This window comes from Rhinatrema bivittatum, chromosome 1 (genome assembly GCF_901001135.1).
Source record: "Rhinatrema bivittatum chromosome 1, aRhiBiv1.1, whole genome shotgun sequence".
Lineage (NCBI taxonomy): Eukaryota > Metazoa > Chordata > Amphibia > Gymnophiona > Rhinatrematidae > Rhinatrema > Rhinatrema bivittatum.
In genome coordinates this window covers 247,105,858-247,132,620 of record NC_042615.1, presented here as the reverse complement: position 1 = coordinate 247,132,620, position 26,763 = coordinate 247,105,858, and the positions used below count along the sequence as shown (strand labels likewise).

Here is a 26,763-nt window from a genome sequence, read left to right as displayed (position 1 = left end):
TCAAACATGCCTGCTGGATGCGAGCAATACGGATTTTAAAACCACAATTTATGTGCGTATCCACCTATGCATGTGCCAAAAATAAGGGGACTGAAAAAGGGTGAGGCATGGGCATTCCATGGTGGGGCCAACGCTTGTGTGCTTAATTCCATATTTTAAAACCAGAGGCCTCAGCTAATGCATCTACTTGTTAGCTGCATAAATTTACTGCTGCAGATAAGTAACAAGTCTGCAGGTTTTGCATTTTAGGGCTTACAAGATAGGGTGAGGGATCCAGGTCAATTGAAGGACATGTAAGATGAAGAACCAGAGGGTCTGGAAGACCTTGATATTGACTGGATAATTAGTGGACTAATTAGAAAACTGGGAATATCTTTTGCCCGAGCATGTTTTAAAATCCGCTTACCTATGCGCGTTAAAGATGGCAAAGTCCTATGAAAGATATGCGATGTAGGTTTGCTCAAGTAACCTCTTAAAATTAAAAGCATACTTCCATGTGATAGGTGTGTTTTAGCTGAAATCTGTTTATTATCATCATACAAAAGAGAATCAGAAATGCCTAATACATAAGGTACATATTGTACCCTAATACGTACCACATGTTCTGGCAGTATTTAACCTAACTAAACTGCTCCCCCCCAGCTCCCTCCCCTATCTCCCCAACCCCCCCCCCCCCCCCCCCCCACACACACACACACACACTGCTGAGAAGGCATGAATATACACTATCCAACATCAGTTAGTAATCTATATCATTCAAGATTTGGCTCCGAGCTTTATGCGGTAGTGACATGATGTAAGGCATCCAAGCGTCCAATGTTCTTTTCTTAAGTCGTAAAGAGGAAGGATGTTTGCAAACAAAGATTTCCATAATCAACAAATTGTGAATATTGTTGCACCATTGAGTTATGGATGGCTCATCTAGTTGTCTCCAGACCCGAAGAATAGCAGTGGATGCCAAAATGAAAACTTAACTGATTGACAGCTTTTGTAGCAAAATCCCAAGAAATGACGTAGAAAATATGCCAAACAATGCTGTCTGAGATGAAAGAGGCAGGTGGAGATCCGATATGACACCACTATACAGAAAGGCCTTTTTTCAGAAATTATGAACATGATCACAATCCCACAAATGTTACGATCCTGCTTGCGGAGCCCATCCCGCAAGCAGGCCTCTTCACTTACCCCGGCCCAGCACCACCGCTGCTGCCACTCCCCGCAGCCCGGCCATCATTGTTGTCCTCCTGCGCAGCTGGAGAGGTCGCTACCACTCTAACGCCGTTCCTGGTGCGGCCAGGAGGCCATTGCCGCTGTGGCCTCTTCCCAGCACAACCGGAGGCTGCTGCCTATGCTCCGTCTTCATGGCGGGCAGAGCCACCACTGCCGAGTCTTCCTGCGGCTGGAAGCCACCGACGTCGGGCCTTCGTTTTGCGGCCTAGTGCTGCCCCTGCCTGCTTCTGTCTTCTTTGCGGCAGAGACACCATGGTTTGTGGTCCTGCTCCTTCCAGGGCCCTTCTCTAGGCGCTGGTGCGGGCCTCTTCTTTGTTTTTAAAGGGCCAGTGGTAGGAAAAGCTTGGGGCCCCACTGGAAGTCCTCTTCAGCTTACTTCCTGTTCCAGCCCTATAAAAGGGCTCACTTCCAGTTCCTCAGGGCCTTCGGATCCAGAATCCACAGTTGTCTGGGTTCCTCTTTGAGTCAAGGTCCTCCGTGGTCTTCACTTGTCTTTATGGCTCTGTGTTCCATGTTCCTGGTCTCATCCTTTGTCGGAGCTCCTTCGTTGCCTGTTCCATGTCCTGATATTCTGTGGTTCCTTTGCTGAGTCCTGATGTTCCAGATGTTCCGTGTTCCTGATGTCTTGGTCCTGATGCCTTCATCTTCACCTCTGCAACCAGTTCCCAGTTTCCTGCATCCACCTTTCCTGGCATGCCACCACCGTGGTCCATGACCAGCCTATGGGAGGCTGTGTAGGGCGCTTTGTGGTACAAGGCCTTCTTCTCATCTGCAGCAGAAGTCTTTGGAAGACCCTTATTTATTATTTATTATTTATTTTGCATTTTTATATACCGACATTCTTGTATCAGATACAAGAATGTCGGTATATAAGAATAGACCCTTGTTTTTAATGTTCCGAGTTCCAAGTTCCGAGTCTTGAATCCTGAGTCTTGAATCCTGTCCCAGTCTTTGGAGTTCCTTGCCTGCTTCTGTCCATGCCCAAGACTCTGCCAGAACCTGCTCTGCCTCAACATGGTCCATGACAGCCACAAGAGGCTGTGTTGGGCATGCCCCAGTGCAGGCCTTTACTGAATCTTCGACATGTTCCAGTCTCAAATTCTACTACTTCGCCTGGAGTCTGCTTTGCACTCAGTGTGGTCCGCGACCAGCCATGGACGGCTGGGTAGGGTGCCCTGCAATGCAGTTCTCACCCAGTACTTTTGCCTGAGTCCTGAAACCTTGCCTGAGATCTTCTGAGTAACCTGAATCCTTTTCTGAGTCTTCTGAGTAACCTGAATCCTCATCTGAGTCCTTCCAAGTTCCAAGTCCTCGTCTTGTTCCTGCCCTCAGTCTCCGTCTGGCCTCATGCACTCATAGGTCCCAAGTGGTGGGTCCGAAAGGGCTTTTGAGTGGCCGGAGGGCTACTCCTGAGACAAACATTGCATTGCTGGGTCTCCTTGGTGCATGTAGGTCCAGGGGAGGGCCGATCCTGCTTGGTGCCTGTTCCGAGTCCCTTCCTTTAGTTCTAGTCCTGCTTTGTTCCTGCTCCGCCTATGCTTGCATGCACTCACCTCTCATGGTGTGGCTCGGGGGCTCCTCTCTGAGTCATGCCGTGGTTCAGGGACTCACGCTGTCCCATGAGCTAGCGGCCGCGCCCACGCCTGCATCAGGATCCTTAGGTTGCGGTTGCAACCACAAAGAGTGGCCTAGGTGAGCAATTCCCTGGTTGCATTTTAGGCATATATCACAGTCAGTGATCTTAGCTAGACGAGCTTGGTACTGTGAAATATAGTCTGTGGAGAATTTTATATCTTGTATTTCTTATTTGAGCATTGTAGGGGTTAGGGTGGACAGCTGAAAAGCAAGCAACATAAGCTGAGAGTGGAAATTGAGTCCACAATTCCTGCTGCCAGTTAGCTCATGAACTGTCCAAAGGCCAGTTCTTAAAATTATTTGCCAAAGCCTTGTAGAAAAAGAAATTAAATGCAAACCAATCCAAAAGAAACTGCTAATTCGGATTTTGAAGATCAGTGACATTGAGGATCTTTGCATAATGACAAGCTTGATAGTAAAAGAAAAAGTCATTCGGGACAAACAAAACTGTGTACCCATTTGAAGAAAAGACATAATAGACCCATCTGTTTAAGCAATTAACTAAAAAAAAGTATCTGCTTGAGTTCCCAAACATGAAAATGTGAAAGACCCAGACCTGGAGGAAAGTCCACATTTCTCTGAATTGGCAAAAAGGGGATAAATAAGAATGCAAAAGAGAATTGGATGTGAGCCACTTCCATGTTTTGCAAAGGGGGAAAATGAAAATTGAAGATTGTAAACATTGGGAGACAAGAGAATAACTGATCTGGAGTATGAACCTAAAGGAAATAGAAAAATCAACTGTGCCTCCAAGTCAGTATCTCAGTAAAAATTCATATTCAAAATCCAGCCTCCAATATGCCTGAGATTAATTACATGGTTATACACCTGCAGGTCAGGTAACCCAAAACCTCCTTTATGAAAAGGTTTCATCAGAACCTTCCAGGCCAACTTAGGTCTGTTACCCCTCCAAAGAAAGTAATAGGTATATTTTAAATCATGTGTGTGCACATGATTTAAAATTCGAGCATATCTCTGCTCGCACTTGTGTGGTGCATGATCTCTCATTTTAAAATTGGCCTGTGCATGTATAGACAAAGATTAAGAACTGAATTATTTTGTATCAGCAACAATTACATTGGGCTCACAGAAAATGTTATTCTTTTATAGGGTAATTTTCAGAAGGGTTCTCTTGAAGAAATGGGTACTTACTTGTGGATAAATGTCTTCTGAAAATTGCCCTATATGCAGGAAAAAATATAAACACTATCCACAGTTAACATTCTTTTCACTGCAGAGAAAAGAGGTGGTGCCAGGAATGGGATGTGGGGCCTCCTAAAATACACATAGGGTTTTCAATGTTAAATAACTACATATACTTTAGCCCATTTACTATGCACCTGCAAGTTATGTATGGTAAAAAATCCCCACTAGTACTGTCCCACCACCAGATTTTTGAAGATAATCTTGACAGGGTGTTTTCCTTCAAAAATCAGCTTCTTCATCTACAGGTACAAGGTTCTTACAGGCCTATAAACTACCTGTAGGGACTACAAATATTCCCTATATGTTTTAAATGTGGCTGCTGAACATGGGGTAGGATTAATGTAATGCATTTCCTCTTATGAATACATTTACTGAAATGAAATGGGATGTTACAGCCCAGTTGAATTTGTGTGCATAAAGTAATTATAGATATTTGTTTTTCATAGTTTTGTATTACTATCTACTAGTTATGCAAGCAAAACATTGAGATTTCAAATCTTAACTTTATTGTCTAATATGCTTTCTAAGAAATGATGGTCCCAAATCACTCAGATCCTTGCATGTGTTCCCTAAGCATTGTTAAATCCCTATCAGCTTGTGGGAATGATGACTGACCCTGTCCCTAGCAATGACATGACCTGCTACCTAATAAATGGTAGTGAATGTGCTCTGTCTTTAAGTTCACTTTCTCCTGAAAGTCAGACAAGTGAGCTAGTTAATGGTGTTCTCTCATATTAATATATTGATTCTCTATCTCCCTTAAAACTGAAACGTGAAAAAGGCTATAAACCCATACCTTGCAAAGGAATTTATATACTTGAGATGATTATCATTAAGACAATCTCTCTTGCCCTTTTTTTGAAACACGTAGCATCTTAATTCACTCTCCTCTTTTTGGGAAACAGTTTAGTGATCTATTTCTCTGTGATGAGGGATCTAGCAAAAGGAATTGGTTTATTTTTCCTGAGGGATCTATACTTTCAAATGTCAAATTCCCTTTGCTCTGATTTCCTTTTCTCGTCCCTTCTAAACACCATACAGTTCTCTCTATTGCTCTCTCATGCTTTCTCTTTTCTCTCGGAAATCAGACTGGAGTGCAGAGCACTTTCACTGCCTTTTATGAGGTAGCAGGTGATGTCATAGCTGGAGGCAGGGATAGTCAACTTTCTCTCGACCTGACGGGAACACTACCTATCTGTGCTGAGGGAGCTATGTATGGGAATAGCAACAAGGACTCATCCATGGTAAGTAATATCACTTTATTTCTCCAAGTTATGTATATAGAGGCTTTCAAACTTACACAGACGTGTAGGCTGTGGGTACTTTTTAGCTGCAGAATTTACATTAAATTTCAAAGAGAAAAAGTTTCCTTTGAAAAACTGTGTTGGAAAAAGTGAATAGCACTCCACACCTATTTGTGCAGCTACTGTTTCCAACAAAATTTCATTTGTATATATGTGTAAGTGTTCGAATATGTGGATAAGGAATAACTCTGCCCAGACTCTACCCCCAAGACTGCCTCTCTTCTTTTCATATAAAAGCATGCGTTTACTGGCACTGCACATATACATTTACATGCTGATAGGGTAGGCAATTTTCAAAGACACCATATCTGCAGGTAAAACCCTGTTTTTTATTTCTAAATGACTGAAATTTTCCTTTATGCTAAGCTTTTACAAAAATGATACACATGCGTTTAAAATGTTACACCATCACCCTCCCTTCATAGATATGTAATATATTCAAGTCAGCTATTGTATATCAATGATTTTATATACTAAGTAATCAGTTTGGAGCTATATTTGCAAAGGGAAAGGTTAAAGAAATTGTTAAATCAGATTGATCAGTTTACTTTTTTTTAGTGAATAAAGCTTAAATGAACTTTAAAGGGGTCCTTTTCAAAAGTATTTCCATATATAAATCCTGGTTTATGCACATAAATCAACTTTTGAAAATCATCCAGGAGTTGTACTGGGAAAAGTATTTATGTAACACGATTTACATGGGTAATGTTCCCCACACTCATGGTAGGCAACGCACGGGGTGAAGTTGAAGTAGGGAAAGCATTTATGCAATATGCAAATGCTTCCAATTTTCTAAAGTGTGGATGTCAAGGTACATGCAGAAAGTTACACTTGCACATCTGTTCATGCATGTACTGGCACAACCTGAGAATTTTCAAACTGGACTTATGTACCTGCAAAATTTAGCCTATAGAGAGAAGCCCTCTCTCACCTCGAGAATAGCATATGAACTGGCGGGGGTTTTTTTGGGTTTGTTTTTTTTTTTTTTTGTGGGGGCAATTAGATTTCTGATTCAATAGTTTAAAAGTATTTTCAGCATGGATGACATAGTAAGTGTAGAGACCTACTCGCTGAAATTATCTACACCACTTCCTTTTTAGTTTATCCTGTTTGCTTAATTGCTTTCAACCATTTTGTCAATGCAGAAGTTGGTTTAACTTTACAGGATTTGTATCACCTCCAGACTTTGGTCAAAATTCCTTCTTAGAATAATCACTCATAAGGGCATAAGAATTGGGAGCAGGAACTATAAATAGGACATCAGTACTGCTTGACAGTTCTGTCTTTTTTCTCTAAAATATTAACAATATATGGGTACTTTATACATGAAACCAGATTTCTATCTGTTTCATTTGCTTGGCACACTGCTACTGTCTAGGACACATCTAAAGTCTGGGATATCACATATACAGAGATATGCTGATTGAGATTTTTAAAAATCATACAATAGCTGTACTCTGTTTCCCATGTATTTATTTTTGTTGACAATAATAAGGATATGCATGTTGTCAATTTTTAGATTTTCCCATGTTTTTATTAAATATTTTATACTTTACAGAATATATTGGTTTGTATTTTATTATGGGTAGCTTATGTATTTGATAATGTTTTTTTATTATATATTATTATATTGCAGTAAATCACATTGGGTGGTCCTTTGATGAAGCAGAAAGGTGGCATTTAAACCTCAAATTATATTAGAATAGTTAGAAACCAATTCATTTTGAGGTCAGGTCACTAATTTAAAGCTTGGCATATCAGCAGGAGATAAGGAATATAAAATGTCCAAAAAAGAAGCTGTATTCAACTACCCACAATGAATTTCTCAGTCAATTTAATCCATGGGGTTATTTAAATAGAAGTTACAAGCTCCTTAGCAAAGGTTCAGAGGAAACAACATAATGCTCGACATGAGCTGTGTTTTGTGGGAAGCTGTTTCAAAGTAGTAACAAGTATCTGAAAAGAAACAAAATAGACATTGAATTAATCATGACCAAAACAATTAGGACAACATCAATACAAATTAATTACCATGAAAGACTCAAATTGAGGAGGAAATATATAAAATAATAGATTAAAAACTTACATAGAAGACCAGCAATGACATAAGTCATTTAAAACTAATCATAATTTGTGATTGAATCACTGAATAGTTGACAGTATACATCTTACCTCCATATTCATAAAAAACAAATCATAAATAAATGACCCACATCTTATTTTACTCGAATTTCTATGGGTATGAAGGGAGATATAACTATTGTCACGATATTTTATATATGTAGTCAGTGTGTTTGATTATTGTGAATAGGGAAGCATAATACAATTTGGGTAGAGGTGTTATTTTGTTATTAGATTAAATATTTCATCATGCAAACTTTCCAGACCTGCAAGATCTCATCTTCAACAAGTATCTTATATATTCTGTAGTTAGTAATTTGGTAATCCAAGAACTTTCACCTTGGAACATTCATTAGCCTAATAAAGATATTATCTCTGTCCAACTATTTTGTTGGTTTTCTTCTAACAAATTGTACTTACTTTGAACTTTTTGATTGCTATGTAAGTTTTGACATGCATCTGTAACTTTATATAATGAGTTGCTAATGTGTTTGAGATCAGTAATAGCCCATAAGAATTAGAGACATTTCAATACATCTTTGTCACTTTTTAGGCTCTAAAATATGTTTTTCCTTTCTTATACACCAGGAAAGTATATCTGGTGTGCCATCATCTAAGCTCTGAGATATAATAAATTAGAGTATAGGGGTGTGCATTCGTTTGCAACGTATTGGCAATCTGCAATGTATATGCCATATTCATTGTATTCGAGGGGTCACGAAACATATGGTGAACCCTCACGAATACAACGTATCACTAACGAATAAACCCCCACCCTCCTGACCCCCCCAAGACTTGCCAAAAGTCCATGGTGGTCCAGTGGGGGTCCTGGAGCGATCTCCTGCACTCGGGCCTTCGGCTGCCGGTATTCAAAATGTTGCCGATAGCCTTTGCCCTTACTATGTCACAGGGGCTACCGGTGCCATTGGTCGGCCCCTGTCACATGGTAGGAGCAATGGATGGCCGGCACCATCTTGTGCTCCTACCATGTGACAGGGGCCGACCAATGGCACCGGTAGCCCCTGTGACATAGTAAGGGCAAAGGCTATCGGCGCCATTTTGAATACCGGCAACCGACGGCCTGAGTGCAGGAGATCGCTCCTGGACCCCCGCAGGACCACAGGGACTTTTGGCAAGTCTATGGGGGTCAGGAGGGCAGGGGTTTATAGTTAATTAAATTTAAAGGGTTGGGATGGGGGGGGTTTTTGGGAAACGAATACATATGTAACTAATGAACGGATTGGGGTTCCCCGAGAACAGATGCAACGGATTTGGGTTCCTACGAATTCGAATACCGAATGGGAGAAATATGTCCCTGCTACACATCCCTATTAGAGTATAGAGACATATTTATAAGCAGGAGCTTTAGGAAAGATAAGTTGATGTGGTATGATGAACTTGCTTTTCTTTAATGAACACATCCCTTTATCTTTACTTGTAAAATGGGCTGCTTACACCTCAGATACCCAATTGTCATCCATAGGGGTAATTATCAAAAGGATCAGCATTATTAAAACTGGGTTTACACATGTAAATGTACTTTACATGTGTAAGAGGGCATTTGATAATTGCTGGAATATATTCCATTGAATTGTCAATAGGTTTTACAAGTGTAAGTACATTTAAAGTGCATAAATGGACTTTTGAAAATTGCTACAACAGAATGTTACATTTACTTGTATAACTCCTTTGAAAATTGCTTTCCTAGGGCCTGATTTTCAAAAGCATTTATGAGTTTAACCTATTATATTCCAGTGTCCTATGTAGATGATAGCATCTTAAAAAATTGGGGACACAGTGGGTTAAAACTGGTTTTTACATATGTAAATATACTTTGCCCTTGTAAGTGGGCTTTTGAAAATTGCTACAATATATGCCATAGAATTGTTAATAAGTTTTATACAAGTTAAGTGCGCTTACCATGGATAAAATAAATTATGGGAGTCAAGTGACACCTTGTAGACTTACCAATTTATAAAGCATGAGCTTTCAAGGACAGAGTCCATTTCATCAGACAAAACAACAAATAGTGAAGTGTTTACATGCAAAGTATGGGTTATTTTCCAGCTCTATTTTTTAATTTCTTAATATTATTTTGTTTGACTACTTTTCTTATGTAGGCCAAAGTGGCTATTTCCTATACCATGTCATCAAATTCTTCCTTTTACTACTTTACTGATATTCCTTTCACTGCTCTGACATTTTATTCATGTAATTTTGACATTTTTAGCTTATTCCAGTGCTACATTTTAATTCAATAAGTACATTTTCAGCTATGAACTTGCATCAAATTTCAGTAACTTCTTAATTCTTCCAGTGCCAGTGTCTGAAGTCCAAAGTCACATATCAGATAAGTTCCTTGGGTCTAAGCAAGCAAAATTGGTACAAAATATGCTGTTTGCAACAAAATAATTCATGCTGTCGGTGATTGTGTTGAGGATGATTCTATGAAGTAATTTATATTTCCTAGGCTCTATCAGCATTAAAAGTGAATTCATCTTAAGTGAACTCACATGTCATAGCTTTTTTTTTCCTTATCCTTTTTTTCTGGCAGAATAATCTGTATTTCATATTCGCAATCTTCCAGGTCTGCATTTTTCTGTCTTTTGCCTAATTTATGAAACCATTTGCAGCTGTTTTAACAATTCTGAAATCTCTTATAAACTTCTTCAGTTTTTCTTGTGCTATGCTTTCAAAATATCTAGTCCAGTGCTAAATTTGCATACAATGGAGATGGTGCATCAATTTTTCTCTTGCAATATCATTATGGATATCCCAAAAACCCGACTGGCTGGGAGTCCCCCAGGACATGTTTAGGAACCACTGATTTGTCCAGTTGTTTGTAGATAATTTCACAATAATGTGGTCAATTGAAATATGCACAGAAACATTAGAGCCAGGAAACGTCTTGTATTTCAACTGAAGTTCTTTATACCCTTTTGCATTTCCATGTATTTCAGATTTTGATCCTAAATCTTTTGAATTCTTTCTAGTGTGCCAATAATTTCAATATACAATGTTGATCCATATATGTTTCTCAGTGCTGTGTCTGTATATCACCAGCCAGAGGTGTCGTTAGCTCTGGGCACACAAGGCCCGAGCCATGAGTCTCTTTCTCAGTGCCCAAAGTCTTGGGGAACAAAGAAGAGGCCCATGAAGCTACAGCTGGATCCAACAAAGCTCTAAAGAAGAAACCTGGTGGGGCAGCTGTGGCCTAAGAAGAGGCAAGGCTGGGAAACCCCTGCCCATGGTAACCCAAGAAAGAGGCCTGGTGGAGCCACAGCAGGATCCAACACAGTCCATAGACCAAAAAAGAAGCTCAGTTGCCATGGACTCCTTACATTGTCTGCCGAAGAAGCCCAGTGGAGCCACTATGGTCCTTATCCCATGGAGACATAGGAAGATGCCTGGTGGGGTTGCCATGGACTACATTCCATTGTAGCCCCAGAAGAGGCCCAACATGGTCACTATGGACCCTGCTCCTTAGGGGCCCAAGGAGAGGTTTGGTAGCACATCTATAGATCCAGTACCATGGTGGCTCAAATAGAGGCCCAGCAAGTCTCCCGTGAACCCCATCCCATGGCAGCAAAGAAGCTTGGTGTGGCTGAAAAGCCCAGAAGAAAGGGTGAGGTCTGAAATTGAGAGTCTGAGAAAGTGTATATGTGAGGGCATTGTGTATGTGTGTCTGTGAGAGAGAAAGAGAATGAGTATGTGTAGGAACATGTGTGTGTGTGAACATGTGTATATATGTGTGAGTGTTAGAGGGAGTGTGTGTGAGAGCATATGTGTTTGAAAGAGAGAAGGAGAAGAGGAAAGTGTGTGAATGAGGGCACATGTGTATATGAGAGAGAGAAAGAGAGTACAGGAGTGTGTATGAGAGCATATGTTTGTGTGTGTAAGAAATGGGAATGTATATAAGAGCATGTATGTGTGAGAGAGAGAGAAGAAGTATGTTTGAGAGCAAATATGTGTGTGTGTGTGTGAGAGAGAGAGAACATATGTATGTGTGTGTGAGAGGGAGAGAGTGAGGGAGTGTGTGTGAGAGCATGTGTGTGTATATATATGACAGAAAGATGAAGATGTTTGTGCAGCCCTCTTTATCCCCTCCTCACTAATCCATGATAATCTTATGGTGACTTGAAATAAAAAAAATTCCTTGGTATGAAGAGCATAGTATTTGTTTATCCTTGTTAGTTTTAATTATTGGCTGCTATTTGATGTTTCTGCTCTTTTGAAATATTTTATTGGGTATCTGGAAAAATTTTATATGACTTTTTAATTATTGGATGTGATTCTGTCATCTGTTTTGAAATATGTATTCTTTTTATTAGTATGGGTTTACTATTATGATTAATGTTTTACATTTCTTGATTTTATTGTTTCTGTTTTTCCATTGTTGAACTCCACATAGAGTCTAGCTTGTAGGGGTTCCCTTTTCAGATTTTCTGCTCATTTGTATTTCTACTTTGTGGTCTCTTTATTCTGTGTTTGGTAGGGTCTGTCCTTGCTCTGCATGTGTGACCGAGGTAAGGTTTCTGCTTGCATGTAGTTTCTTTGTAGGATCTATAGCAGCTTCATTATTTCTGTTTTCCTAATAGGAGGTATATGGTGTTTTAGGGCTTGGTGTAAAATTTTCAGTGCTGGCTTTTTATTAGTAAGGTTTCTACTGTTGAAATCTGGCTAATTTGCTCTAGGTTCTGAGTACATTTTTTGCAGAGTTTTGTATTATTACATAATGTTCCTGGTCGTGAAGGGAATTTTTGTTTTGCTGTTACTGAGGTAACACCAGAATTTGAATATTATTTTTCTATTGTGAAATATCTTTGTTTTGCTCTGTACCCTTTGTTGAGGGAGTTTCTGTGAACAGAGGGTATTGTACAACTTGAGGTGCAGGGTTTATATTCTGATTTTATTTTTTTCTTGTATAGATCCCAATCCCATCTCATATAGAAGAATTTTTATTGATTGATGCTTTTGAATAATTTTACAAGATGATTGAAAGTGGCCAGGGGTTTATTTGATGCTTGGAAAGTACTTTTCTCTAGAGAAGCCACTGACATGCATGCCCAGCAACTTGCAACAGTGGTACAAATGTTAGCAGTGGTGCCTCCTGCTTTACAAGTGCAGGTATTCTGTCTCTGCATGGATAGAATTTGGTAAGAAGTAGGTGTGGAGATAATCATTGGACCCCCGCCAGGATCAAACTAACAATATGGTTTCCCTATCACAAGTCATATAGGATGAACCCTGGTGACACTTGCATGGGAATGTAGAACAGAGATTGTTTGTGTGATGTCCAATTATGATTGTTCTTGGGAGGGGGAGGAGGCTGCTGATCATGATTGAGTTAATTATCAAAATCTTGGTGGGGGTTGGTGAAGAGGAGGGCTTATAGGACAATGGTCCAGATTTTTTAGGAACCTAGCAACATCTGTCACCAGTGAGTTTCTCCAGCCATGTAGTCTTTTGTGGTGCATATACTGCCTATCATATTTCATGTATTTCTTTGTTGATATGGCTTGTGAAAATATACTGCAACATCATTGTTATGACTTTGTTGGAAATAGTGAACCCTGGGCCGAGATGAGCGATGGCTCCACCCACAGGGAGGAGCCCTGTGGGCCTCACCATCGGTGGGTGTGGTCTCAGTGACATAGGACATAACTGTAAAGAGCTTTTATTAGGGAGAAAAGATAATGCATAATCCGCAGAATGGGAAATGTAATAAGACAGTTCTTGAGCAGGAAATAGGGTAGTACTGTAGATGTGAAGGTCTGGTAGTGGCCCGCAGCGCGGGGTAAGCTAAGGATAGCTGGTCAGTAGATGAAGTAGCAGAGGTCTGAAGATACAGGAACCAGGTAGAGGATATTGTGTAGTGGTATGATACCCTGTAGCTCAGGATAGATAGAAGAGGTATGCTGACAAATGGTAGTGGCCCGAGTTAAGGATTACACCATGGAATCCCAGCAATGTAGACAGCGTAGGAAACTGAAAATGGTACTCACAGAAGGAAGTTCCAGGAGCTGAACCCAAGGTTTGGGTTAGGTGAAGTCCAATGCAGAAATGCCCTCTGAAGAGTGGATAGCCAAGACGCAGAAGGGCCCCCGTGAGGCGGATTTAACAATGAGACAACTCCTTGCTAACTCGTATTAGCAGTGGGCCGGTCGGCTTAAGTATACCAGGAGGTTGACGTCATTGGGAGGGGATGCTTCTGAGGTTCCCGCCATGACATAAATAAAAGGAGGCCCTATGCGCTTGTGCGTGCCTAGATGATTCCGGAAGTAAGATGGCGGTTGGCAGCACCCATGCCATCCCAGTGATGCCGGGGAAGTCGGCGTTGACTGGCAGAGGTAGCACTCTTCCAATGATTGACGGTGCAGGAAAAAAGAGGTGAGCATGAGAGGTCACAGCCATTTGTGACCAATGGGCACAACAGTACCCCCCTTCTTAGGGCCCTCCCCGGGTGTTTCGGCTTCCTGGGGTGAGCCAGATGAAATTGCTTAATCAGTTCTTTGTCCAGGATGTTTCTGGCAGGTTCACAGCTATTTTCCTTTGGTCCGAATCCCTCCTAGGATATTAAGTATTCCCAGTGTCTTCCATGTTTCCACACATCAAGAATGTCATCAACCTGGTAGGTAATGTCCTCCTCGCAGTGAGGGGTTGTGAGTCAGGTGTCTTCTTAGAAAACTCTGATAAGATGAGCGGTTTTAGAAGAGAAATGTGGAAGGCATTGTGGATCTTTAGAGATGAAAGTAACTGCAAGCTGTATGTGACTGGATCCAGGTGACGGAGTATAGGAAAAGGTCCTATATACTGAGGTGCAAAGCAAACTGAAGGTAACTTGAGATGAAGGAAATGGGTACTCAGCCATACCTTGTCTCCGAGCTGTAGCTGTAGAGCTGCTCTATGATGGGCATCATAAAACGTCTTCGCTTGTTGTCCAGCTTTATAGAGAAGCCCTTTAGTATGTTCCTATAGCTGATATAACTCCTGTGCTGAAGCTTGGGCGGCTGGAGAGGGTACTGATAGCGGTATTGGTAATGGAGGTAAAGTCTGGTGACCATAAACAAGTTGAAAGGGTGAAGATCCTGTGGAAGCTGAAGGGTAAGTGTTCAGCGTGAATTCTGCCCAGGGGAGCAGTTCGGCCCAATTGCTTTGTCTGGAGTTGACATAGGATCGGGGAAACTGCTTTAATGTGCAGTTCATCCTTTTGGTTTGTCTGTTGGCTTGCAGATGGTACCCAGACATCAAATCTAGAGAGATATCAAATTTCTTACAGCGAGATCTCCAGAATTTGGCTGTGAATTGCACTCCTCGGTCAGAGAGGATGTGCTTAGGCATGCCATGTAACCAAAAGATATGGCGGATAAAACATTTAGCCAGTTTGGGAGCAGATGGTAGTCTGGGTAAAACCACAAAATGAGCCATTTTGGAAAACCGGTCAGCAGTGACCCAAATGGTGTTGTTACCACTAGACACAGGTAGGTCAACGATAAAGTCCATGGATATGTGTGTCCACGGTTCGCTGGGAGTGGGTAAAGGTTGGAGAAGGTGATTTCTGTCTTTCACAGGTCCTCCTTCATTGATGGCCACCAGTAGTATCTTTGCAAGGTGTTCAGAGTTCTGGATTGACCAGGATGCCAAATTGTGAGCCTATCTGAGGACTTTCTTCCTGAGTGCCTGGGATATTACCATTCTTCCAGCTGGGACTGCATGTGTGGCTGCGAGAAGCACCTTGGTAGGGTCAATGATATGATACGGAGTGCCTTGCATGTCATCTGGTGTAAATGAGCAGGAAAGAGTATCCACATGGGTGTTTTTGTCTGCTGGGCGATATCTCAAAAGGAATTTGAATCTGTTAAAAAAAACAATGGCCAGTGGGCTTGTCTGTGGTTCAAGCGTTGAGCATGATGTAAATATTCGAGGTTCTTATGATCCGTATAAACCGTTATCTGGTGTTGAGCAACCTCGAGCCATGGGTGCCACTCTTCAAACACCAATTTGATTGCAAGTAGCTCTCTATCTCCTATACTGTAATTTTGCTCAGCAGGGGAAAAATGCCGAGAGAAAAAAGAGCATGGATGGAGCATATGGGTGTCGCTATGCTGGCTGAGGATAGCACCTACTCCGACATCCAAGGCATCTACCTCGACTACGAAAGGTCATTGAGGATCAGGGTGGCATAGACATGGCTCCTGAAGAAAAGCCCTTTTGCATTCTTGGAAAGCAGTTATGGCTTTGGGAGAACATTGAGAGGGATTGGCTCCCTTGCACGTCTTGGCAGTCAAAGGCGCAGTCAAGGTGGAGTAGTGATGAATGAATGATCTATAGTAATTGGTAAAGCCGAGGAAGCGATGTAGAACCTTTAGACCAGTAGGTTGGGGCCAGTCCCGAATGCTCTTGGTCTTTTGTGGATCCATCTGGAACCTCTGACTACTACATATCCCAAAAAAGGAATAGACTCCTGATTGAAAGCACACTTCTCTAATTTGGCATATAGATGGTTATCTCTGAGTCTCTGAAGAACCTTGGAGACATCTAAATGGATAGTCTGAAGATTCTGTGAAAAGACTAATATATCGTCCAAATACAACATGTCATACAACATGTCTCTGAATATTTCATTCATCATGTTTGGAACACGGCCAGGGTGTTGCAAAGGCCAGAGGGCATGACCAAGTATTCAAAATGGCCGTTTTGGGTATTGAATGCTGTTTTCCATTCATCACCCTGGCATATGTGAACTAGTATATATGCTCCTCTGAGGTCCAGCTTTTTGAATATTTTGGCTCCTTGGAGCTGATCAAAAGTTTTGGAGATCAACAGCAGTGGATAGTGGTCCTTCATGGTGATCTCATTCAAGCCATGGTAGTCTATGCATGGGCGGAGATCCATCCTTTTTACCCATGGAAAAGAATCCGGCTCCAGCCGGGGACTTTGAAGGCCGGATGAAGCCCTTTGCCAAGTTCTCCTGAATGTAAGTAGATATAGCCTTTGTTTCGGATAGAGAAAGTGGGTACACCCTTCCTTTAGGAGGTTCGGAACCCAGTACTAAATTGATGGTCAGTCAAAGGATCCGTGAGGTGGCAAGGTATCTGCCGCTTGTTTAGGAAACACATCCTGATAAGACTAGTACTGTGGAGGTAAACCTGGAAAAGAGGTGGTGGTAGCCAAACAAGGCATAGGAGTCACTGCTTCTTGGCATCTTCCATGACAGGATTCTTCCCATTGGGATAGTTCAAGGGTACTCCAATCGAATTGGGGAGAATGGACCTGGAGCCATGGTATTCCCAGCACCACTGGATGTATAGCCTTATCCAGGACAAAAAATGTAATGGTTTCAGAGTGTAGAGACCCTGTGCGGAGACTAAGAGGCTGGGTGGTCTAAGAGACCTCACCAGGCAAAGGCTCGCCATATATCGATGACAGTAGTAGAGGTGAGGGTATCTGAACAATAGGAATTTGTGGGTGCTCTACGAGTTGGTGAAGTATGAAATTCCCACTGGCGCTGGAGTCCATGAGGGCTAAAGTATGGAATTCGAGGGCATCCAAAATAATAGAGACTGGAAGTGTCAGTGGAGGAGATGGAGAGGTTAGACCTAGGAAGAGTCCTCTAGCAGATCCTAGGTGTTAGGAACAAACTCCTCGAGAAGGGAGGAGTTAGCAATCTGTAATGATCCAACTCCTCGAGAAGGGAAGAGTTAGCAATCTTTTAGGATCCAACTCCTCAGGAAGGGAGGAGTTAGCAATCTGTTGTGATCTCCAGGAGGAGTTAGCAATCTGTTATGATCCAACTCCTCGAGATGGGAGGAGTTAGCAATCTGTAATGATCCAATTCCTCGAGAAGGGAGGAGTTAGCCATCTGTTAGGATCCAACTCCTCAGGAAGGGAGGAGTTAGCAATCTGTTATGATCTCCGGGAGGAGTTAGCAATCTGTTAGGTTATGGCTCCTATGGAAGGGAGGAGTTAGCGAACTGATGCTCAGATCCTGTAGAGGGAGTAGTAAACAATCTGTTAGGGTTTAGACTGCGGAGTAGCAATCTGCTATGAATCTGTTGCAGAAGACTCCTGATGGAGAAGGGAGTAGCAATCTGTTACTAGTGGAGTGCTTGGAGAGGGCACTCAGCTGTAGAGGAATGTAGATAGGTGAATCTTTGGGCCGATGGCAGATGACTGCACTCCCAGGAAGATATCCTGAGAGGGACCACCGGCTAGGCTTGAGTACAGAGACAGACACAGATAATTCTTTTATTAGACAGGTTAGTAGAACCACCAGAGGTGGCAGTAGTGAGCTGCTATGCCTGGCAGGGCTGAAGTCCCTCAGGTACTGGAACAGTGATCCCAGGGTTGAGCTGTAGAGAAAATATAGATAGTGAGTAGATAGGGTATGCTGTGTTCATAGCCAGAACTAGATGACAAAACTCACATAAGGTCTTTAGGAAGCTCAGTAGCTGGAAAGGGTTAGGCCCTCGAGGAGTGAGTACCTGGTTCCAGGGAAAGCTCTGAGAGAGTGATGGTAACTCACAAATGTCTGTATCTGTGATAGCTTCCAGGCAGTAGAGAATCTTCAGAGTGTTCAGGAACATGGCCCTCGAGGAGCGAGTACCGGTTCCTAGCTGCAATCTGAAATAGAGAAAAGAGAGCAAGGCCCCCTAGGAGCGGGTACCCTTGGTAAGTCCGAGGAGGCAGAGTGGCTTGGACGAATCCTTGCTAATACGATTAGTTAGCGAATACTGAGAACTTTTATATTGGAAGTGGATGACGACAGCTCGGGGGATGGCCCCGAGGATTCGCGTCCTTGCTGGTACATCAATCGGAGCACGCGCGCGCGCCCTATGTCATCAGGAACATGGCGGATCCGCAGCATCGTGCCGGTCCAGGGATGCCAAAGGGAGGCAGCAAGAAGACGCCGTGGCAGCTAACTGTCCATCAGACCCGGAGGGAGTCGCCACAGAGGTAAAGAGGGCGGAGTGAGGGCATCAAGCAGTGACGGACACAACACTAGATCTGCAAGTTTCCCGGACAGATAGGAGGGTATCGCATGGCCAGGTTGTCCTCAGTACATGCAAAGGCCAAGTCTCTTTCAAAAACGTCTCTCTTTTGATGTAAGGTAGCTCCGCCCTAGTTGCATTGGTTCTTCTTCCTCGCTATTGGGTGTAGGAGTGGTCTGAGTAACTGGCAGTGGACAAGGGTGAGAAATCCAGATGACATCTTTTTGGAACTCCTTATCTCTTGAGAGTGTTCCCGCAGTCGACGATCGATTCATCCAGCAAGATCAATGAGAGAGTCCAAGGCTTCGGGGAGATCACGTGCCGCTAACTCGTCTTTGATGCGAGAGTTAAGATCCTACAGGAAAACAGCCCGTAGACAACCCAGGTCCCAATGCAATTCAGATGATAAGGTTTTAAACTCAATAACATAATCAGTCAAAGGTTTGGTACCTTGTTATAAGTGAGAAGAGCTGATCCAGCAACAGTCTTACGGGCAGGCTAGTCGAATACAGAACAAAAGAGTGTGAGAACTCCCGTCAAGTCGTGGAGTATAGGGTCATTACATTCCCAGAGGGGTGAAGCCTAGGCCAGGGCTTTTCCATCTAGAAGTGATAATATGTACGTAGTTTTGGAGACTACGTCTGGGAAATAAGTAGGTTGAAGCAAAAAGTGCATACAGCACTGATTTAAAAATCCCTTACATAACAGGGGATCACCTGTAAAGCGTGTAGGCACTGGCAAGGGTATGGAGAGACATACAGGTGTCACTGGAGGAGAGGAAATGGCCTTGTCAGACGTTACTGTGGAGTTCAGATGGGATTTTAGCTGATTAACGGCATTAGCCAGAGCCTCTAGTGTCCTTTGTTATTCGGCAAGACATTGGGCCAGGCCAGGAATGGCCTGGAGGGCTGAGAGCTGAGCCGGGTCCATGGAGTTAGCAATCTGTTATGACTTTGTAGAAATGTGAACCCTTTATTTTGTCCTTGCATCTCTGCTGTCCCATCTGTTGAATTAGCAATACATTTTCTTATATTGATTATGAACATTTGGGGATATAGCAAATTGTGTTTATAACTGCAGAAACAGTACTTTTGGAGCCATTTAAAGGACAATTTATTCAGCTAGAGTTAGCAGGATAAATTGTCTAATATATTTAGAAGGATAAACATCTGGATAACTTTAACTCTAACCAGCCATTGACTGAATATGGCCAGTCAGTCTAAAGTAAACTGGCTTCGTGTGGCCGAAAAACTCGCTACATACCCAGATATTTTCAGAGATAGGTAAGTAACACATCTTAGAAAAAAGAAGTTGCAGGCCTCCTGGCCCGATGTCCACCTCCCTCACCACATATATCTACCCCCTCTCCCTTCTTCTATACGAAAAAGCTAACCACAACCTTTAAACCTTTAAAACCTTGAAATGTTCATAACAAGATCACCACCAGCTCAGGTCTCCCTTTTCTCTCCCCATTAAAAAAAACTTTAACATAGAAACATAGAAACATAGAAATGATGGCAGAAGAAGACCAAATGGCCCATCCAGCCTGCCCAGCAAGCTTCACACATTTTTTCTCTCATACTTATCTGTTTCTCTTAGCTTGGTTCTATTTCCCTTCCACCCCCACCATTAAACAGCCATTCGTCGTAGAGGTTGACGTCTCCTCTGCCTCCTCCTCCTCAACCCCAGACTGACAGCCATCTACTGGTTACCTGCAAAATCTGTCCCTCTTCTCCATGCTGCGATCACAGCTGCTTCTAGCCTAACCTAGTTTATTACTTACATAATGCTGGAAGCGTACTTTTACACTAAACATTACGCTTCAGCATTATTAATTAACACTGGAAGCATTGCTTAGCTAATAACCTAAGTTACACTGGAACTGGCCAGGATCATAGAGAACAATGATCCTGGCATGGAGAAGGGAGGCTACTTTTGCAGGAAATGGGTGGGTGGGATGTTGTCAGTCTGGGGCGCCATTCTTGAAGTGCCAACTTGACTGCGAGGAGTTCACGGTCACCAACTGTATAATGCTGTTCCGTGGGAGAAAACTTATATGAGTAGAAGGAGCAGGGTATCAGTTTACCCTTAGGGTAAAACTGGTTCAAGATGGCTCCTGTGCCGATTGTGGAGACGTCAACCTCTACGACGAATGGCTGTTTAGGATCCGGATGCTGCAGGCAAGGGCCAGAACAGAAAGTCTCCTTGATCATCTGAAAGGCGGCTAGTGCTTTAGGTGTCCACACCCGAGTGTTGGACCCTTTCCTAGTCATAGCAGTAAGCGGGACAACTAGGGAAGAATAATTAGCAATGAAGCTCTGGTAATAATTGGTAAAGCCAAGAAAACATTGTAAGGCTCGTAGGCCTACTGGCTGGGGCCAGTCGCGGATCCCCTGGACTTTCTCTGGGTCCATAGAAAATCCTTGATAAAAAATGATATACCCTAGGAAGGGTACGTGTTTATGCTCAAACAGGCATTTTTCCAGCTTGGCATACAAATGGTTCTCTCTCAAGGCAATCGAACAGTTCACTAATGAGGGGCAGCGGGTATCGGTCTTTACGGGTTATGGCATTGAGCCCCCTGTAATCAATAGAAGGGCATAGACTGCCATCCTTTTTCTTAATGAAGAAGAAACCCGCACCTGCAGGGGAGTCAGATGGATGGATGAATCTTTTTTCTAGGTTCTCTTTAATATATTCAGACATAGCTTGAGTCTCAGGTTGAGACAACGGGTAAGTTCTGCCTTTGGGAGGTCTAGTGCCCGGCAGGAGTTCAATAGAACAATTGAACTTGCATAACGGAGGCAGGGTATCCATTTTCTGCTTCGAGAAGACATTGTTGAAGTCAGAATACTGCGGAGGCAAACCAGGTAACGTAACAGACTTCAGAACAGGAACCATTGGAGATACTGAATGCAAACAAGTTTTCTGGCATTTGGAGCCCCACTGCACCAACTTCAGGGAATACCAATCGAACTGGGGTTAATGGGCCTGGAGCCAGGGCAACCCCAGGATAACTGGATGGGTTGATCGCTTCAGAACGTAGAAGGACAGCTGCTCCTCGTGGAGAGTGCCCACAGTAAGGTGAATAGCCACTGTCTGGTGGGTGATGAGTCCTGGAAGATGGTCTCCCTGGATGGAGGCGATGCAGAGACTCACTTCCAATGGCTGTAATGTTCAGGAACTTGAAAATGTCATTCATAATGAAGCTGCCGCTTTCTCCGGTATCAAAAAGAGCAGTGGTATTGAAGGTGAGGGCCTTGATGCCGAGGGATACAGGAAGCAAGAGTTGAGGGCCAGTAACAGTTGCGCCCAAGCTCGGGACCCCCGCAGGACTCAGGCATTCAGTTTCCCAGCTGAACTGGGCAGGACTGCAGATGATGTCACAGTCCTGGAAGTGCCACAGTCCTGGAAGTGCCACAGTAAACGCAAAGACCTACCTTCCGCCGACGGAGATGTTCCATCGGAGACAAACGCCCATGGTTCACCTCCATAGGTTCCATCACGGAAGAGGATGGTGGTGCTGAAGTCTTCACAGGATGATTGGAGTCACATGTGGGGCGTGCTACAGGAGAGTGGGGAGCCTTTACTTCTAGGCGTCTTTGCCGGAGACGATGATCAATCTTACCGCCAAGGGAGATCAGGTCCTCTAGAGATGTGGGAGTCTCATGGACAGAGAGCTCATCTTTGAGAGCACAGAAGAGTCCATCTAGGAAGATGGCTTGCAGACAATCTTCTTGCCACCCAAGCTCTGTGGCCAGAGTCCTAAACTCCACCGTATTCTCGGAGAGGGTCCTTGCCCCTTGACGGAGGTGGAGTAAGTTATGGCTAGCAACAGCCTGGCAGCTTGGGTCTCTGAAGGTCTGCTTGAAGAGAGCAATGAATTCAGATAACTTGGAAAGGATGGAATAAGAATGTTCCCATAAGGAAGAGGCTCATGCAAGAGCCTTCCCTTCCAGGTGAGACAGGATGAATGTCACCTTGGTGATTTCCTTCAAGAACAATGAGGGTTGCAGTGCAAACTGCATGAAGCACTGATTAAGGAAGCCACAATAGGAGCTTGGATCCCCATTGTATTGAGGAGGTGCAGGAAGTGCCAAAAATGCTTTGGGAAGCATGGTGGCTGAGAGGCCCACACAATTGGCCAAAGCTGTATCTTGAAGCTGGGAACGAAGTTCTTACACCGAAGAGGCCAGCGTTTCCAAAGCTTGATGATGTTGTTTAATTATTGACATGGTGACAATCTAGCAAGACGCTAACCCGATTGCCAAGGTAAGGAAGTACTAGCAGGGACTTCCTTATATCCGGGAATCAATCAGGGCATGCCACGGAGATAGGATCCGCCCTTGGCCCTACAAGAGGCTGGGCGGTCCGTGTGTGCGTAGGGGTGTGTTTAATTGTTGATTATTATTTGTAAACCGCTTTGAACAGTAATTTTTTGCTGAAAAACGGTATAGAAATGACTTAAATAAATAAAAATAAATAAATAAACTGTGGCGGCCAAACCCGGTAGGGCCCTGGAGGTGGGAGACTCCGCCGAGTTCATGGCGTTGGCAACCTATTGCGCTTGGGGGTGGACCCTTGTCCTGTAGCAGTGGAGTATGGCTCCCTGGTAGGGACCAGGAAGCAACTGCTCCCAGGGGGTGGAGCACTGGAGGAGACAGAGGCTAGGATGAGCTTCACCACTGGAAACCCGAGGTCCCTCCGGGAGGAGCCCGTAGGGTCCTGGGCCACTTGGACTTAGGTGGACCTCACAGGGTCTCCTGGAAGAATGGAAGTCCATCATGCCCACAGACAGAAGGGGAGCGCGGTCAGGTTTGAGACTGGAGATCAGATGGGGGGGGGGGGGGGAGAGGAAAAGAGGATTTATATTCAGGCAACAACCAACAAGGAATGAATTACATAGTCTGGGCAAACAAATAATTATGGGAGTAGCTTGCTTGTTACGGTGATTACTACCCTGAATCAATTAAGCCAGATACTTCACTGGGAATACATATCCAGCACAACATACTGCTTCAATGGCAGGGGGAATAAAGAAAAGAGGAATTATATTCAGACAACTAGCAAGGACTGTATGGCACAGGCTGAGTAAACAAACAAGCATGGGAGTAACTTGCTTATTGCAGCAGTTGCTACCCCTGACCAATTGAGCTGGATGCTTCGCTTGGATGCAGCTCCATCGCTGCTCTCTACATCGATGGTGGGGGTGGAGGGAAACTGGAACCAGGAAGTTGCTGATGGGGGCAAGAGTAACAGATAAGTATGAGGGAAAAAAAAGTGTGAAAGCTTGCTGGGCAGACTGGTGGGCCGTTGGTCTTCTTCTGCCATCATTTCTATGTTTCTATAGAATAGCGTAGGTGATGACAAGTCTAGGAACAGAGCCAGAATCTAGAGACGTGGTCAAACAGGCAGAGGTCAGAATTCAGGGGTCAGTCCGAGAAGTAGTCAGCAAAGCAGGGGTCAGGTCCTGGAAGTCAGACGAGGTCACAGGCAGGCCGAAGTCAGAAGGCAGGCAGCAGGCAGATGAGTCTAGGAACAAGCTGAGGTCAGAAGGCAGGCAGCAGGCAGGCAGCAGGCAGGCAGGTCAAGAGGCAGACTGGAGTCAGGAGGCAGGTGGCAGACAGGCAGGTTGAGAGGCAGACTGGAGTCAAGAGGCAGGCGGCAGGCAGGCAGGTCAAGGAGCAATCCAATGTCAGTACCAGTGAGACAGTCCAGAAGTACTACCTGGGGAGATGGACAGACGAACAGGAACAGAAGGACGCTGGTGTACTAGGAAACAGGAACAAGGCAGGAACAGAACTGGAACAGAAGGATCCTGGAATGAGATTTGGAACAAGGTTCAAACATGGTGACAATCTAGCAAGATGCTAACCCGATTGCCAAGGCAAGGAAGTACTAGCAGGGACTTCCTTATATCCGGGAATCAATCAGGGCGTGCCACGGAGATAGGATCCGCCCTTGGCCCTCAAGAGGCTGGGTGGTCCACGCGTGCGTAGGGGTGTGGCCAACACAGCCAAGGACACCGAGCTCCGGCGTGAGGCCTGGTGCGCAGTGGAAGGCCTGGCGACTGCCGCCTCAGGACGCTGAGACTTGGAATGGCTTGCAGCTGCTGCTAGAGAGGCTGACCCGGGACCTGCTGTGAAACCATGGAGGTGAGCGGGCCGTGCACGGACAGGCTGCGTAACAATATCAAGTCTTGCTTGACATTTTTCAATTCAGCATCTAGTTTTAAAATCTCTATGTAAATGTTTATTTCTACTCCTCACATATGATATTATTTCCCATCTGAGAACGACCTTCCCAGTTTCCCAGAACAGGCCAGGGTTGTCTTTATGTTGTACATTTGATTCTTGAAATTGTTCCCATTTTTCTCATATGAAATTTTGGAATTGTATATCGTTTTTTAGATACGCTGGGAATTTCCACCAGGAATTCAATTTTATCCGCCCCTCCAGGTTTAGGTCAATCCAAATTAGTGTATGGTCCGAGACTGCAGCTGGTCTAATGCCTGCTGAGCTAAGTAGGGGAAAGATGGATGTTGAGCCTAGAATATAGTCAATCCTTGATAAGTTTCCATGTGCTTTAGATACATGCATGTAATCTCGTTCATTACTATGTAGAACCCTCCAAGTCCCAGACCCCTGCTGGACCACCAGGAACTTTTGGAAAGTCTTGGGGGACCCTCCTGACCCCACAAGACTTGCCAAAATTGCAGTGGGAGTCCGGGAACGACCTCCTACACTTGGGCCGTTGGCTGCCAGTAATCAAAATGGCGCCGATAGCCTTTGCCCTTACTATGTCACAGGGGCTACCGGTGCCATTGGTCAGCCCCTTTCACATGGTAGGAGCACAAGATGATGCCGGCCATCTATTGCTCCTACCATGTGATAGGGGCTGACCAATGGCACTGGTAGCCCCTGTGATATTGCAGATCAAAGGCTATTGGTGCCATTTTGAATACCGGCAGCCAAGAGTGTGAGTGCAGGAGATGGCCCCCAGACCCCCTGCTGGACCACCAGGGAGTTTTGGTAAGTCTTGGGGGGGTCAGGATGGTGGGGGTTTGTAGTTAATTTAATTTTATCCGGGAAACGAATAAGAATTAACGTATAAACGTATAGGGGGCCCCCTTGCCGAATGCAACGTATGTGTCCCCCCGATGAATACGAATCCCGAATGCAATGTATGGCGTCCCTCTGCACATCCCTACCATTTGCACTAAGATAGTACTGTCCTGTTCTGTTTCATCTTCCTGTTCATTTACATGTTCATGGACCTTATCACTTTTCTCTTTTCCATTCAGTTTCCCCTTACTGTGACTGTAATAAGCATCAAGTTCAGTTTGTTCTCTCAACCAAATGTTTTTGAATTCTTAAACATTATCTTTATTAAAAATGTATGAATCACGTACCATATAGTATAGGCGATGTACAAGAGTATTCCAATATCAAGACTGCTATCATATCCTGACACATATATGATAAAACCAATGCTTCTCTATACCCATTATCATAATACAGGATATAACCTGTATTATGACACCCAAGAAATGTTAGGACTGCATATCTGCAATATCGTACCCCACAGCCCAAAATCCCATTCTTCCCTTAGAAAGTCGGCAACCCGTAACCTGATGATTTTTCAGAAGAGTAATGCTTTTTCAGAAATTACACTATTTTTTTTCTCTTCATTAATTTTAACATTCTTAAAAAGCATCCACTTTGACAAAGAAATATGATTTGAACAACTGAAAGAAATACTTTTACCAAACCAAAAGCTACCAAAAATACAAATCAATTGTTACAAAACCCATTAGACCCCCAATATCCCTGGGGGGGGGGGGGGAGTACTTGCAAATTGAAGGAGAACAAAGGCAAAATATTTTCCAATACAAAAAAAGGCGTCATGCATTAACCAATGCATATTACATTAACTACGAACTCATCCACTGCTTATTGCAGCGATATTTTTCTTTGCCTCTATAAAGTTCTTGAGCTGGTCAGGTTGAAAAAAGATATAATTATTTCCTCCGTGTTTGATTACACATTTGCAGGGGAATCTCAAAAAGAAAGAGGCCCTCACTGCTAATGCTTCAGATTTCAATGCCAGAAAACTCTGTCTCTTTATCTGCGTCACTTTAGTTAAGTCAGGATAAATCCTTACATATGCTCCAATGAACATGACTTGTATCTTTTTAAAGTAGGCACGTATAATCTTTCCCAGATCAGCCTCATTAAAAAAAGAGATTAATAAGGTTGTTCTCTCTGCAATCTCGT

General features: G+C 43.5%; 1 protein-coding gene across 2 annotated transcripts in view; it reads left to right on the top strand.

Annotated features, from left to right (window-relative positions):
- CTNNA2 (catenin alpha 2) overlaps nucleotides 1–26,763 on the top strand; it is a 2,350,558-nt gene that overhangs the window by 2,290,796 nt on the left and 32,999 nt on the right. Inside the window, exon 18 of one of the 2 annotated variants that reach the window (XM_029593351.1) lies at nucleotides 5,160–5,315. The exons of the other annotated variant lie outside the window; for it this stretch is intronic. Within the exon in view, the coding sequence (XP_029449211.1) occupies nucleotides 5,160–5,315 (156 nt within the window). The remainder of the gene's footprint in view (nucleotides 1–5,159; nucleotides 5,316–26,763) is intronic. 2 annotated transcript variants of the gene reach the window in all.